Here is a 15,093-nt window from a genome sequence, read left to right as displayed (position 1 = left end):
GGGTTGTGTTTTGTGTACACTGCCAACTGTTTGGAAACTAAAATGCTATGAATTCCACCTGTGAAACTGGAGGCGGAGGGAACGCAAGTTGGAAAATCAGGGCCTAAATGTCAGGACCGAAAGGTCACATTTTGGCGGCCGAAAGCTCAGTTGTCACCACAAACATGGGTCTTCTGGACAGGAATTGTGAGGCTCCATTTATCTAATCCCCATGTACCTGCCCCAATATGCTCAGCTCAGTTCATGCTGCATCCAGAGATGTTTTGCTACCCGATTTGCCCAGCAAAGTGGCTCAGATCTTGGCAGTCAAAGTCTCCCTTTCTCATTTATTTTTCTCCTCCTTTCTTGCTGTGAGCAGTGATGAAGGTTCTGGGAACTCGGGCTGTCGCTGGGATGGAACTTTCTCTTGTAGCAGATTTGGCTTTGTCATGCCCAGAGCAATGAAAGCTCTTTGAGAGGAGCCATAAAACTCATGAGGCATCAGAGACAGCAGGAAGATGCTTCTCATATAAATAAGCATTTAATTGCAAAACCTTTTGGCTACTTAGAAAAATGATTAGTCAAGTCTGTTGGAGGGCAGAGAATGTCTATTCGTGGGGATGAGGGAAGGTTTGATCACCTCAGAGTTCTTAACCTTTTTGTTTTCTTCTCTCATGCAAATCATAAATGATTAAAATGGGGGTGCGTTTTAAGTAAGGTTTCTGAAGAGATCTTGGAGCGTTCTGTGCTTCCCCTGTGTTAATTATTTTATATGGAATGATCACTGTTTGCTGATAAATCACAAAGCATTTCTTTGTGAGCCCCAGAATTTTAGCATGGTATTCAAGAACAAAGTCTTGTGTTTTATTGTCTCTTGCTCAGCAGTGCCACAAGGTGACGTTTCCTTCAGGCATTTGAGCAGCCCAGTTGCTGCAAAGTTTGGTCAGCAATGGCTCCTCCGAGTGGTTTTCCATAAATGCAGCTGTCTGGACCTTGTGAATAAGGTTGTTATTTATGCTCAAAGACAAACTGACTGTAGCCAGATCCTTCTTGTCAGGGTTGGCTCCGTACAGCTGAGAAAAGGCACTGCCTGCAAGGAGAAAACCCTTTCAGCTTTAGCCAGTTCCAGTTCATCAGGGTTAATCTGCATTGGGACAGAGATGTACTTCAGCTGTGGGCTTATTTTAATGGGGGGAAAATTTGTAAAAGACCTCTAAGATCATTGAGTCCCACTGTCCACCTAACACCAACATTGCCCTCTAACCCATGTTCCTTTGTACCACATCTCCATGGTTCTTGAACACCTCCATGGATGGTGACTCCCACACATCCCAGGGCAGCCTGTGCCAGTGCCTCTCCACACCTTCAGAGAATATTTTATTCCAAATATCCAGCCTTCTCTGCACTGAGCTTCTCAGACCTTGTAAGCAGTAGTAGTTGGGACATACATGGGCTAGTGTGTTTACATTGCCCGGGTGGAATACACTTGGTGCTGGGGGTTTAGGTTGTTGCACTGAAGTTTCACCTGGTCTGTATCCCATCAGTTCAACGTGTTCTTCATCAACACTGGGACCTGATGAACCAGGCACATCTTCACAGGCTTCACTGACACGAATGAAGCTGAGAAGTTCTAAGTAAACAACCCTGTCTGGGATCAGCAGATCATCTTTGTGGCATTTCTCGTCATCTAAACAATAATTCATTAAACATTTAACAATTCTTTTGCTGTGTAGAAGAAAAAAAGAGAGTTGGCACCTTCCTTTAGTACTGTTTGGTGGGTTTTGTTTTCTTTTGGAGCTTTCTTTTTATTATTTTATTTTGAAGGAAATCAAGATGATAAACTGAAAGAAAACCATGTTATTACAAAAGCTTGAGTGCTTCTGAGAACATTTAAAACAAGGATGACTAGAATTGACCTTTCCATCCTGGAGCGAACTTTGAGTGTGTTCTCCCTTTGGCATTTCTAATGATAGACTTTCCATCTGGTCTTTGCTTAAAAGCTGAGATGCAGCTTGAGTTTTTTCACATTAAAACTGTGCATACTCTAAAATTAATCCTCTTGATCATTTCACTTCAGGGAGGGAGTGCAGAAAGACTGGGAATATTTGCTTGTTTTTAGCAGCTCCATTCAGGCCTTCTAGCAGCAGATTCCTATTGTCTGAAATGAAGTCGTTTTTGCTTTGGGGGAACCCTGGATTCTCCTCTGCTTGAATTTGGAGAGATTATTCATCTTATTTAAGAGATGGCGGGGACCCTGCTCGGGTGCATGGAGTGGATTAGTGGAGGGAATTTGTGGTCCTGTTATCACTGGTAATGCTATCATTTCTATCAGGCAGATTCCCGGGTCCCACTTTCTCATTCCTGGAGGTTAAGACAGATGTTGTTGCTCTGAATGTTCCCCCTTTGGTCAGTCTGGGTTGGTGTCCTGGCTGTATCTCCTCCAGCTCATTGTGCATCCCCAGCTCCTCGTGCATCTCCAGCTCCTCTCTGGTAGGGTGGCAAGAGAATCATAGTATCATCAAGGCTGGAAAAGACCACTAAGATCATTTAATCCAATCATCAACCTGTCACCACCATACTCACTAACCCATGTCCCTCAAGAAGCAGAAAGGCCTCTGGCTCTGTGCAAGCACTGCTGTGCAACAGCTGAAACATTGCTGTCTTATCAGTGATATCCTAATCAAAAATCCAAAGCATGGTATCATATGAGCCTGCATGGAGAAAATTAACTCCATTCCAGACCAAACCACAAAACCCATACTGATTCTCCACAGCTGAATGTACAAGAGTGACATCCCAGTAAACGAATGCTTTGGGGAAGAACTGGGAATCTCCAGGGATGAACTAGTGCAGCCATTCAGCCTCATTTCAGCAGAGGCTTTGGGGAAAGTACATAAACTGATTGTTTTGCCTAGCAAAGCATTTCAAGGAGTGCCCAATTTGATGCATGCTTTGTAAGGCCCCATGGGACGTCTCATTTAAGCATGTGCTTGAACTGATGTGTGTAACTGAGTCTATGCTGCACGTGAGCACGTGCAAGTGGAACATTTCTCTGGGTCACATGTAGGGACTTCAGACATCAGATTTGTTCTTTCCATGCTCTGAAGCTGGGTATTACCAAATGTGTTCTCTTCCTTCTTCCTCCTGCCACCCTCCTCACCCTTCTATTCAACAAAGTTCTCAAAAATACATGTAAGTGGGAGATTACTGGTGAGACATCCGTTCCTCAAGTGTTGTTCCGGTGGGAACAGCAGAAAGGAAGCCTATTAGCAAAGCCATTTTCCTATCAGAACTTTATAGGGAGTGTGTGCAGAAAGCATATGTTTTGTGAGATTCAGGAGGAGCAGAGGTTGTTTGGGGTTCTTGGCAGAGAGATGTTGTGCTGAGGGGTTTGGTGTTTTGCTGCAGGTACTTTGGTGACCAAAACTATTAAAACAATGGGAGGGAGAAAGGATGTTGCAAATAATGGAAGAGAACAATTCTGGCACACGTAGCTTCCTCTTCTTAAAGCTGCTTTCCCCTTGAGGCAATATATCTTGCGACTTATGGGAAGGAAATCTTACGGTATAAAAGGAAGTCTGAACTGTTTACTCATGATTTTCGAAGCATAGAAGTGTATTTCTTTTATGAAGAGATTATATAGGTCCTGTTCCCGTATTTTAGGGAAGCTTATTTTATTTTTTTTTTTGAGATGAATCTCCAGAAATAGAACTATGGGATAGTTCCTTTAACATAATATTTGCATGTGACTTATGTTAATATTTCTAGAAGCCTGGGGGATGTAGGCTCAGCAAAGTGGAGGTGTTCAGAGAACAAAACAACCCAAGTTGGTGCCTTTAGCACATCCTGCTTGGCACACAGGGCACTGGAGGGCAGCTATGAATTCATGGGGATGTCTTTAATGCACAAAGCTGTCTTATAATACCCTCTGTGTCATGCCGAAATGCAGGGTCCATACAGAAGTTTGCAACCTTTTTTCCCCTCTTTCAGGGTTCTTCTGTCTTCCTATTCCCCTCCATTAAAATACAGGCATGGAGAGAGAAAGTGGTGGTGATTTTCTGTGATTCACACAAATAGTGAAGTGCGCATAGCTGCAGTGGGCATATCTGAGGAGGGATATTTTGTGCAAACCCCAGTGGAAAAGCAGCAAACAAAAAAAGAGGGGGAAAAAAGAAGCTGTACCAGTGCAACTTTCTGCATCACCCAGAATCCTTCAGAAGAATTTCTGCATTTTCTGCAGAGTACATAATTGAAGGAGAATTTTTGATAAAGACTAAATTGTGTACGGGCATGAAAAATTCAGCAGGGAATTTAAGCCATTTCCAAACCACATGAAACATTAAACATTTCACTCAAGAATAGCTTGAAGATGGCATGCATCATCCCAGGCTTTAAGCAGTCATCTGATTTTTCTCTTGCAACTGTTAAATATATAGTAAAGGGGAGCCAAAGTAGATTTTATCTTCTTCCTCCTGATAAGTGCAGAACTATTGCTTTGGAAAATGTTGCTGGCTGACCTGAAGCACACCTTAGTTTTCCCATCTTGGCCAGGTGATCTTAGCTGCAGTGTTTCCAGAAGTGAAGGTAGATATCAACGCTGAGATCACAGCACACTGTTCTGTGCTGGTGCTCACATCCAGCCTTGGGCTCTCATCTGATGGCTCTCAAAGCAGCCATCTAAATCCACCGGAATTAAAGATTTTAATCAAGAGAGATGCTAATCACCATGACATGACGTGATATATATGTGACCTGATAAGGGCTTAGAGTAAATCCATCAGTCTCTTGAAAACAGAGAGCACTGTTTCTTATGTGATCTTCCTCAGCCACATCTAAGCTTTTCCTAGATGTGGTATTGGATTTTAAAGCTTTGTTATGTTAGCGTTTTCAGATACTAAATACGTCGAATCTACATTCTGTAGATTAATATTGGCTGATTTCAGATAATTCTTAAGTGTGTTTTTGATTACTTCACATTTTCTTTGCAGCCCCAGTACCTAAATGTTCTGTTTTCTCATTAAATAAGGTATTCCTCACTGAGGTGTCTTTCATCAAAGAAGCCAACTATGATTATTTAATTCCTCTAGGAAAGAGCCTTTGAAAGAGCTACATGAAACTGTAAGGCAGTCACTTTGGAAGACTCTTCTCTTGTTCTCTGAGCGCACATTCAAACAATATATCCTTTTAAGCTCTTTTCTTAGAGGTTACGAATAAGTTTGGATTTGGAATAAAGATCAGTCACCAATCTGAAAATGAATGGATTTGTGCTTTCCTGCAGTAAGACTGGGATAGAAAGAAAACGATGAGAAATTCCTCACCTAACTCAATTTAATTCTTTGTCCAGAGTTGTCCAAGTTGCAGCTCTGAGGGAAAACCGGACCTCAGAGTGAAGATCCCAGAAGTCCAGCCTTGAAGCTCGAGCAGTTTGTTACTACGGCTTATCTTTCTTTTTTTCCCCACAACATTTTCAACAAGAATACAATCTCTGGCCTTTCCAAGAAAACCACAATCTGTGCAGAAGATTTTAATTTTCTTTCACATTTTTCCTTTTAACAACGTCCACAAATATTTCAGTAATTCATTTTCTGCAGCCTTGGTGATAGATAAAAGTTTTAACTCAAGCTGAAATTAATCTCACCCAGGTTTCTCTCCACCAGATAATTGACCCTGCTTTTGGTGTGGTGTGTTGCACTGCAAGGGCCCCCTTCTTGGTTTCTGCTGTTTCCTCTGGCTGCTGCCAGACCTTAGGACTTGTTGTCTGGAAGGGGGGCACCTTATGCTCAGTCACAGCAAAACTGCCTGTGGAATTGACTGCTTTCTCGGAATGGTCAGAAGTTCAAATAACTGCAATATCATGATTGTCTTTGCAGGGAATGCAAGACGAAAGTTTTTCCCCCAAAACCAATACAGGTACTTACAAAGAGTAGAGTGAGTTAAGGGGGTACTTGGATTTTGTGGGCTATAGAAAACATAAATGTAAGTACTTAAAAAGTCAGCTCAGCAAGTTGCTTCCTAACTTAGGGGTCTCTGAGCTGCCAGGAGGCCAGTGTAAGGGAAGCTCAGTTCCTTTGCTGAATTATGCAAAAATGGTAAATTTTAAAGCATTTCTGCTTAGAACGTGATGATAACTGCACATATAAATGTGTATAATAACTTTGAGATGCTGGATAATGTTCACTGGTCAGGAAAGCTTGTGGATCAGTGTTTTAGGGTGAAGTTCACCTCAGAGAAGAGAGCCTGCATCATGTTTTCCCTTCTGCTTTCCATGCTATTCGAAAGTACTGTGGAGAAGATGTAAAGCATCCCCTGATACCTCCATTATTCTTTGTTTTGTCATAATCCCATTTCTCTTCCGTGATCTGGCTAGATCATGCGAAACGTTAACAGCAGATAGCAGCAAAAGGAACCAAACTTCATCCACAAAGACCACCATCACTATATGTAAATATATATGTGAATCTGTACGTATTTATATAGAAATAAGAGTCTACATTTATATATGGATATTTTGAGCGCTAGTTACTTGGAAAGAAGAAAACAGAAATTAATTCTGTTTGTCCAACATTTGATTTTATCTTGCATAATCTTCAAGGATTAAGGATGTAATTTTATATTCAAGCATTATACTTGGTGAATGAGAAAGAAAACTATAGCATGAAGAAAATCTAGATAGCTTTTCTGCTTCCCAATAGCACTGATTAATTGCAACAGAAGAAAGAAAGAAAGCCCATGCTGTTCATATTGCTGGAAACAGTGACATATCTGATAAAGACATGTGTTCTGCTTTAGTCTGGAAGTGTGGATGTTTCTAAGAGTTACACATGGACAGGAGGAACTGCAAGAGCCAGTTTGGAAATCAGCTTACATTTTCTTGTTCAGTTTATCTATGAGAGCTGTACATGCAATTTTTCACTGGGTGGTTCTGTTCCAGTCTACCAAGGCAGCCAGCAGGCTCTGAGAAGGGGATGCCCTGCAGGATGGTGGACCCCGTCATCGAAGGAGATGCTCCAGCTGCAGCAGGGGTTTTGTTGTCTCTGTCTATTGCATGCTGGGCTGGCAGGATGGATCCAGATGTCATGCAGCATGGGCCACTGCTGGCTCTGACATTCAAGCCAAGGCAGCAGCACATTGAGTTTCCTCTGACAGTCACCCTCAAAGTGGGAAAACAACACACAACAAAACAAAGGCAATTAGAAGCAAAAGATAAGTCTGAGATTGCTTAAAAACTGCTGGCGTTAGCTTCTGAAGCTGGAGGAAGTCCCCTGGCAGTCAGGAGCTCTGGGAGATGGTTTTCCTGATCTGTGCAGTGTTTTCTATGTCATCACTTGGCAAAGGGAGGGCCTGGTTGGTGATAAGAAAGGATGCTGTCCCCATCTTCCTCAACTGGGAGAAAGCTGTGATGACCTGTGGTGCTTTGTGTCGAAAAAAAAATAAGAATTGTTTTCGTTATAGCATGTCACAACAGCCAGAGAGAGAGCAATCTACAGCCAGTGATATAACTCATTTTTAGGACTCCTTCACAACAGCCTCCTTTAGTAAATAAATGCCTTTGTCAACTGTCGTCAGGAGCTCTTAGCGATGAACAAATGAGTTTAACACCATAATCTAATAAACAAACAGATAACCATTTTCGGTTTTGTTCTGAGTAATACCACACTTCTCTTGCTGAGCTGCTTCATGGAGCTTTTGCTCTTCGGAAGCAGAGGGTGTATGTGGGAATGTGATGCGATTCTCATCTGGGGATGGAGTTTGCTCTTCTGACTTAGATGCCCTGATCTCCAGCATATTTCCAGTTGTTTGTGTTGAAATCCTTCCATCTCCGCAGCCTGTTTTCTGTCATTTTCTAAAATCATTTGGAACTACTTTTGCCCCTGTTTATTTGACCTGAGCAGCTGCAGCTCAAAGTGGGGTCTCATCATACTAATTACTGCACAGACCAAGTCAGGCTCTCCTTCCACATACACTTGGTGGAGAGAGAAGGCAAAGGAAGGCTATGCATGCTCACGGCACAGTGGGGTTAAAGTGATATGTCCAAAATCTATAGCAAAGAGTGGCGCTTAATCCTTCTCAATTAATTCTATGACTATTCTTCTTGCCTCCATTTTAGCTTAGATTTTAATTAGCATTTTCATAGAATCATAGAATCATTAAGTTTGGAAAAACCAATAGATCTCTATTGCGAAGAGGCTGACATGAGACATTAGCAAGAATGCTTCATCACCACAGTCATGCAGAAAAAATAAGTAGAAGAACCAAAATGCAGCCTTGTAAAGATGTTAGAAGTTACTGATACTTAGCGCTGCATATTGCAAGATCACTGTGTGTAGGATGTGGATAAAGGAATGCTAACTAGCTTTTTCCCAACTCTATGAGCACTGGGAGCACAGAGGCCTTGGGACATCACTTGCCTTTTGCTGGGCAGGGTTCATGGACAAGCCAAGGTAACCACATCAAATAAGCGATGTTTTCACAATGGGCATCCAGCGTGGCGAAGCAGCTGAAGTTTTGCATAAGTTGGGGAACTGAGCCCTTGTTTCCTATTTGTGAACTAAGTACTGCCTTTGCGGGTATTTGCGAGGGAGGTCAATGAGTTCTAACGTGAACCAGAAATGAGGGGGGATTTTCCCACTGGTGAAACCTTCCAGGCCATGCCCAGGGCTCCAGCTTTGGTCCCAGTGGAGGACGTGATGCTGATAAACTCCAGTTACCTCTGAGAGGTGAATAAAACAGCTTTGGTGCTCCCGTCCCTGCTCAGACCCAAACATCAGCATGGCCGTGTTTGGATCTCTGTGCTGGCACTTGCCCATGCGCTCCTCTGTCCCCACCTGCAAGCTCTAGTGATTTTTTTCTGGCTCTAGTACGGCTGGAAGAAATCCAAAGTGATTCCAGCAGAGCTATTTTGGGTTTGAGTTCGTAGGAGGAATTGTACCTGGAGGTTTTGAGTTAATCGCACGGTCATTTTTCCTCTGTATATTTAAACACAGAAGTTAATTAACATTTGAAAGTTTCACAGGCTGCTTCTTTTCATTATCTCAGCAAGCTTCAGTAAAGGGCTGCGTGACGGGAGGCTGATAGCCACGCTGAAGTTGTGCAGATGGGAGGAATGCTGGGGAATTGATTCTGGCTCATCCCAAGGGTTGGGCAGTTGGGCGAGGGGATGGAGGCTGAGGTGAGGAACATGAGCCGCCATGGCACACGTAGCCGACTGACTTACAGTGTAGTAAACAGAATTAGCAGATGATTGTTGGCATTTGTTTCTTTTATTTGAAGAGAATATTTTAAGCAGGACTGCGATTCATAGTCCTGAACTGTAGGGGACTAATGTTCCTGTTCTCCAGCTGGGAGAAACTAATTCAACATCTTGTGTTGTAAACACTCACTCATTTTAACTGATTACACCTCCAATGTTCCTCAAATCACTAAAATTACTAATTGCTATTCCTTACACATCAGAGAGTGAATCCTGAATAATTAACCCCAAATAAAATTAGATGAATTGGCCCTTTTAATTAGAATCCCTGCTGCTGTTTGTTCTGAGCTTCCTTTTCTTACCGTTAAGAGACTTTTAGAATGATTAAAACTGTTTAAGACTTAAACAGCCAGTGACCTTTTAATACAATATAAATCCATAAAAGCAATATTTCAGCTTGCAGGTGGGGAAGTAAATTTTTAGTGCAACTACGTGACAGATTCAGTATTCGTTTTTTAATGCTGTAAGATTAGCTGGTGGGGGGTGTTATTTTTTTTCTTTTTTTTCTTCTTTTTTTTCCTCCCCCTGCTTATTAAAGTAGTTTAAAAGTCATTCAAATGATAGAGCTAGTGATGGGTAAGAAAGGGGTAGTTTAAAACAATGCTTTGGATTGGCTTTATTTTAGGGATGGGCCATGAATGTGGTGTATGTATAGGTCAGTTGCATAGCTGCTGTGTCATGGCTTGACCTGCAATGATGTGCTGTCAGTGACCACCCGTGACGTGATCTCACAAAGGATCTGCCAGCACAGAGCATCATTTGCACTGTGATAGGTGCTAAATAAAGATGTTACAGGAAAATGGACATTATGGGAAATGTAATGAGTGAGAGGATGCAAAGTAGGTTGCATGTTCACACCTGAGGGTCACCAGCCTACATTTAACTATTGAGCAGTGTCACTTCTGCAAGATGAAATTTTCAGGAGCACTTTGGGATAGGTCAGTGTGCTGCAGGACTTTACAGTGGTTGTTGTGGGTGTGGGGAGGAATTCCAGGTGAGCTCAGTCAAAGGGATTTCAGCCCAGCTCTAGATGAATTAGGTTCTAAGTGTAAATGTTAATCATTTTACCATGGATCACCCACAAATTGCTACCGTTGGTTTTCTGCAGTAGAAGTTAAATACTTGACCAGGCAATGGAAAATGACTGCATCTGCTCAGTGCTTTCCAGAAGGCAATTTGTTTGGATCAGAAGAGAAACACGTCGGTGGGGGTTGCTCCATCACTGTTTGTGATCTGCTCTCTGACTCTCTGACTCTCTGACTCTGCTCGGTTTTTCAGGTGATTCGAACCAATTCTGAACTGTCCTCAGAGTCGGCAATGATGATAAAGGGTTGTTTTCATTTGGAGGAAGAAAAATGAAAACCATCTGGGCAATCTTCTTCAGATGTCAGGGATCTGAGAGCACCAGTGTGAATCCTGTTTTGTTGGTTGATAGATGTCGTTAAGTTATTGTTTCAGGGAAAAATATGATGTTTTGCTATTTTGTGTTTCTGAGGGTTTTCCCCCCAAATGGGAACATGTGAGATCATCTTCATGTCTAGAAGTTTCAAAGCTGCAAATCTTGATGCCTAAACAACTGTGTCAGTCAATGGGGGAGGCAATTACTGTGCTGCAATCCATTTGCTGACTGGCAGATCCATCTCCCTGAAAACAAAGACTTAAGGCAGTGATGCCTGATCATGCTCAAAACACTGTGTGCTGATGCACTGAGAGGTTTGCCTGTGAGTGAGAAAGGTGCTTGCTGCATTGGAGAGGGTGTACATCAGCTGGTACAGGTACCCAGAGGGCATTGGGCATTGGTGATCCTTGAGGTCTTTACCAACCTTAATGATTCTAGGATTCTATGACACCACTGAGATGGAGCGTGAGCTTTCTTTAAGATTTTTCCTCCTTTCCTTCCTGAACTGAAGACCTGTTTCTTCCACATGTCATCTAACACTGCACTGTTCAGGACCCGAGTTTTATGGTCTTTGGATGCTTCTTTCTCTGCCTGAGGGAGATTCACAGCAGTGCCAATAATAATACAGTAACAGCTTTCCCTCTTCAGTTTCAGAGAAGTTTCTCCTTGAGCTCATTGGGTTCTATGGCTGTGTGTGGGAAAGAGGGGAGTGCAGTGGTGGAATAAATAACTGAAGCTGTGAGGGAGAAGTCCGTCTGTTCACAGGAAAAGGCCAAACATCTGCAAGGTCCCTCCAGTTCATCACACATCTGCTTTCTACTCCTGAGCCTGAAACCTTCCCGGCTGCCTTTTAGGGGAGCAGAGCCAGCTGTAGGGCTGGGGTGCGGACAGCCAGCTGCCTCCTGCTCCAAGGAAAGAGTTGTCTTCCAAGCTCTGAAAAAAGGGCTCTTCTCTTTGTTTCTGTCCTTTTGCTCTTTTTTTCTGAAATATCTTGCCAATATTTTTTCCTTTGGGAGGAACAGCCCTTCCAAAGGGGCAAAATGATATTTGTTTTGAATTTGTTACAACAGTTGTTGTTTTCCCTCTCAGCCTTCTGTTTACGCACAAACCCTGCCCTTTCCCCTATCTCATCCCCTTCGCCCCGTTCTCTACCTAGATTTAGGATACTTGGAGGGTTGTAATGAAGGAGCGTGGCTTGGCAGGGCTTGGCAGGAAGATGAGTCTGAGGCTTTGGAGCTGGGTCTAACCGGAGAAACATCATCTAAAGTGCCTTCTCAGGGAAGTGCATATCCGCTGGAGATGAATTTGTTTGCAAAATCGCATTGGTTTGCTGAAGGTTCATTTTCAAAGCAAAGGAAAAAAAGTTTGCTTAGAGTTCCAGCATGGCAGCATTTTTAGCACGAAACACTGAAGTTGATCATTTCAAAATACTTATTCCTTTTGTTTTTACTCCGTATTGTATTTCAGATGATTTGAAATAGAAGGCTGGATTCATTCTAGAGCAAAGAGAAGATACTGCAGATGTCATTGTGCTTTTTTGTGTGTGTGTAAATCGGTCTTGAACTCTATAATTTCACAAGCCAGTAGGTTTCATAGGGTTTTGTGTATTGGAGCAACATGGTTGTCTTAAATTAGTTTTCAATGTGTTGTTTTCAAACTGTCTTGGTGCATCTGTATTTAGGACAGTTTTTTCTTAGGGATTCCAGAGTTTTTGGTGTGGGTTGTTGTTCTTGCCATGCTCACTTAAAACTGGGAAGAAATTGATTTCCTGGGAAATAAGATCCCTGAAAGTTCTAGAGGGGGTTGGTGCCTTTCAGAAAGCTCACAGATTCAGGAGGTTTGAAATAAATAGAACAGAAAAGCTTCCCAGGGCTGCAACGCGTCCTTCTTCCCATGGCAAAGAGCTGAAAGGTGCTCCTGCTGCCCATGCCCTGTGAAGCTCAGCCCTACGCGTCCAACAACCCTTTTTGGCAGCCCTATCCAGAGCAAGGAATTGGAACTGCTGCTTGGTCACTGGGGATGGTGCTGGGGATGCAATGGGAGGCAGGAAAATGCTGCATCAAGATGTGGGGGGTCAACAGGGAGTCCATTTCCTCGCAGAAAGGGTTAAAACCCTCCAAAAGCCACAGCACCAAGACACTTGGAATAACCACATTTTGATTCACTTACCTTGAGCTTCTGTTGCAAATGCACGCAGGAGAACCTGCAGTAAACAGCTTTGCTTGCAGCATAAAGCTTTAGGAGAAGGAATAAAAATACACCAAAGTGGTCCAAATTAGAGGTAGCTCCCCATGTTCCGTCTTTGGGAAGTGCTTTCAGAGCCTGCTGTCCTGCTGCCCATGCTGCTCTGAAGGTCTCTGGGAGAGGTCTTTCCTGGCTTCATGGTGTGCTGCTTTGTATTTGCATCGGCACCTTCAGTATCTTAAGACAATGCAAGTTTATAGTGGAGATATTTTATGCATCAGTCACATGTGAAAGGGGGTTGAAAGAGATGGGTGCTTCTGAGTTTGCAACTGGCCCACCGCTTACTTGGCTGTTGTCACTTGAGAAGAGCCTGTGAATTTCCCAGCAGTTCATTATGTGAAGGTATGAGGTCCCTATAGGAAAGAGAAACGCAAAGAGCGTGGCTGCCTGCCAGCAGCAGAGATGCAGGAGGCGAGATGAAGAACTTCATTTTTAAGCTGGCCAAACACGAAGGTCTCTCAGGCTCTATGACAGAGAAGAAGATATTGGCTCTCATGGCTCCAGCTGCTGTTAAACTAGTAGTATGTTGGAACTGTGCTTGGTTCTCCATGTCCAGCCCTCCGAGTGTCCTCTTCAGCAGGGAGTCCTTGCTTGCAGTCAGCATCTGGTAGTCTTAATGACCAAATTGCTGGCGTCATCTAGCAGAGGAGGGGACTGAATTGGGTGGGATCCATTGCAGGATGGATCCCCTGGAGGACTCCACTGGATGTGGGGTATTCATTAGTCCAAGTTCTTCAGCCACCTGCAGCAGCTTTAAATGAGATGTGAACTTTGGTGTGTGGAGCTGCATGCTGCTGCCTTCAGGCGGTGTGGCAAGTCACCTGTGGTTCTGCTGGGGTCTGAGAACCACTAAGTAGTCTGCAAACATTACTGAGCCATCATAGCCATCTGCAGCAGTGAAGGGTACAGCTGAGTAGGTAGTGTTTAAATGATGTGTTTACTGCCATAGAGGCACAGCTGTGAGTGTTGCATCCTTGGCCCAATCATCAAGGACCTGGTCCATCCTCCTCGCCCTCTCAGTGTGCCTGCTTTCCTTCTGGGCAGCAGAAAGATGCTCTGAAATAATATGGGGAAATGCTGGTGCTCTGTGATAAGCCTAAGTAAGTTCTCTTGATTCTCTGTCCTAGGAGACTTCCTTCCTCCACCTCCACCTCCTGTTGATGACCTCGGGAATATCACATCACAAGGTGCCTTCCCCCCACCGCCCCCTCTGGATGATGTTGCTTTCAACGTGCAGGTAAGAAGACAACAGTCTTATTGGGAGCACAGAACTAATTCAAAAGGATTATGGAAATAAACATATGATAATAAAACTAGGTGGCAAAGTTCGGTGGTTTGAAACAACGTGTCAGGAACGACCAAGTCAGCATTAGCAAGTTCTGTTTCCCAAGTAGGGAATATTTCCATTCAAAACTTACTGGGCTATTAAAGGATTTTTCCCATCCAGCCTGAATTAGAAAACTAATTGCATTCTGCCCTTGTGATAGTGGATGGGGGTGAAATCTTCCCAGAATGAATTGTTTTTTTGGAAGGGCCATCTCCTTCCACTGACTGTGGAGAGACTTTAGGGCAGTAATCTGATCCTAAAAGTGCTTTGTTAAGATGCCTAAAATTAAATGAAGCAAATAATCCCTGGCTCAGACTCCAGTGATGTCATTGGAACTCTGCTTTTGCTGGGTTGGATCTTCTAGATTGGCCATGTGGATGAAAGCAAAACTTCTATGATGTGATGGCTTGTGCCGTGTGGGTGGGAAGGCTTGGACACCTTTGTGCAGACATAACAGGCTCACCTGGTGTGCTGGTCCTGCTGTGCTAGGTCAGGAAAGCTGTGTTCAGATCACAGAGAGAGGTGGTCAGGGTGATCCAGGAGCAAGGAGTTGCGATCTTGTCACTGGCAACCAGAAGAGTTTAGTTTGTTAGCTGAGCAAAAAGAAGGCTGTGGCTGCCAACCTATGTCTGGGGAATGAACTCTGGGGAGGGAGGAGATCTCTTTCTGGAGGGCTTCCTGTGATCTTTTGCCTGTAGCAAAGCATTCAGATGCTACCACAATGTCCAAGCATATTCCTGCAGTGGGTTCAGCATTGGAAACATCTTTGGAGATAGAAGGGGTTGAAGACAATTATGTTCCCCAGTGCCAGGAAAGGATATGGCCCCTGGGATGTGAGCCACGTGAGATGCATGGCTTTTGCCAGCCTTGGGGGAATGAAGCAATTCCCCAGCG

General features: G+C 43.5%; 1 protein-coding gene across 14 annotated transcripts in view; it reads left to right on the top strand.

Annotated features, from left to right (window-relative positions):
- Positions 1–15,093, top strand: part of LPP (LIM domain containing preferred translocation partner in lipoma) — a 306,103-nt gene that overhangs the window by 115,148 nt on the left and 175,862 nt on the right. For 13 of the 14 annotated variants that reach the window (XM_032446707.1, XM_015871615.2, XM_015871622.2 and 10 more), the window contains one exon: positions 14,000–14,109. In XM_032446707.1, coding sequence (XP_032302598.1) covers positions 14,000–14,109 — 110 coding nt within the window. The remainder of the gene's footprint in view (positions 1–13,999; positions 14,110–15,093) is intronic. The other variant, XM_032446708.1, reaches the window with a different exon arrangement.

The sequence above is a fragment of the Coturnix japonica genome, chromosome 9 (genome assembly GCF_001577835.2).
Source record: "Coturnix japonica isolate 7356 chromosome 9, Coturnix japonica 2.1, whole genome shotgun sequence".
Taxonomy (NCBI): domain Eukaryota; kingdom Metazoa; phylum Chordata; class Aves; order Galliformes; family Phasianidae; genus Coturnix; species Coturnix japonica.
The sequence above is the reverse complement of the archived record's forward strand: the minus strand, read 5'-3'. Positions and strand labels throughout refer to the sequence as shown.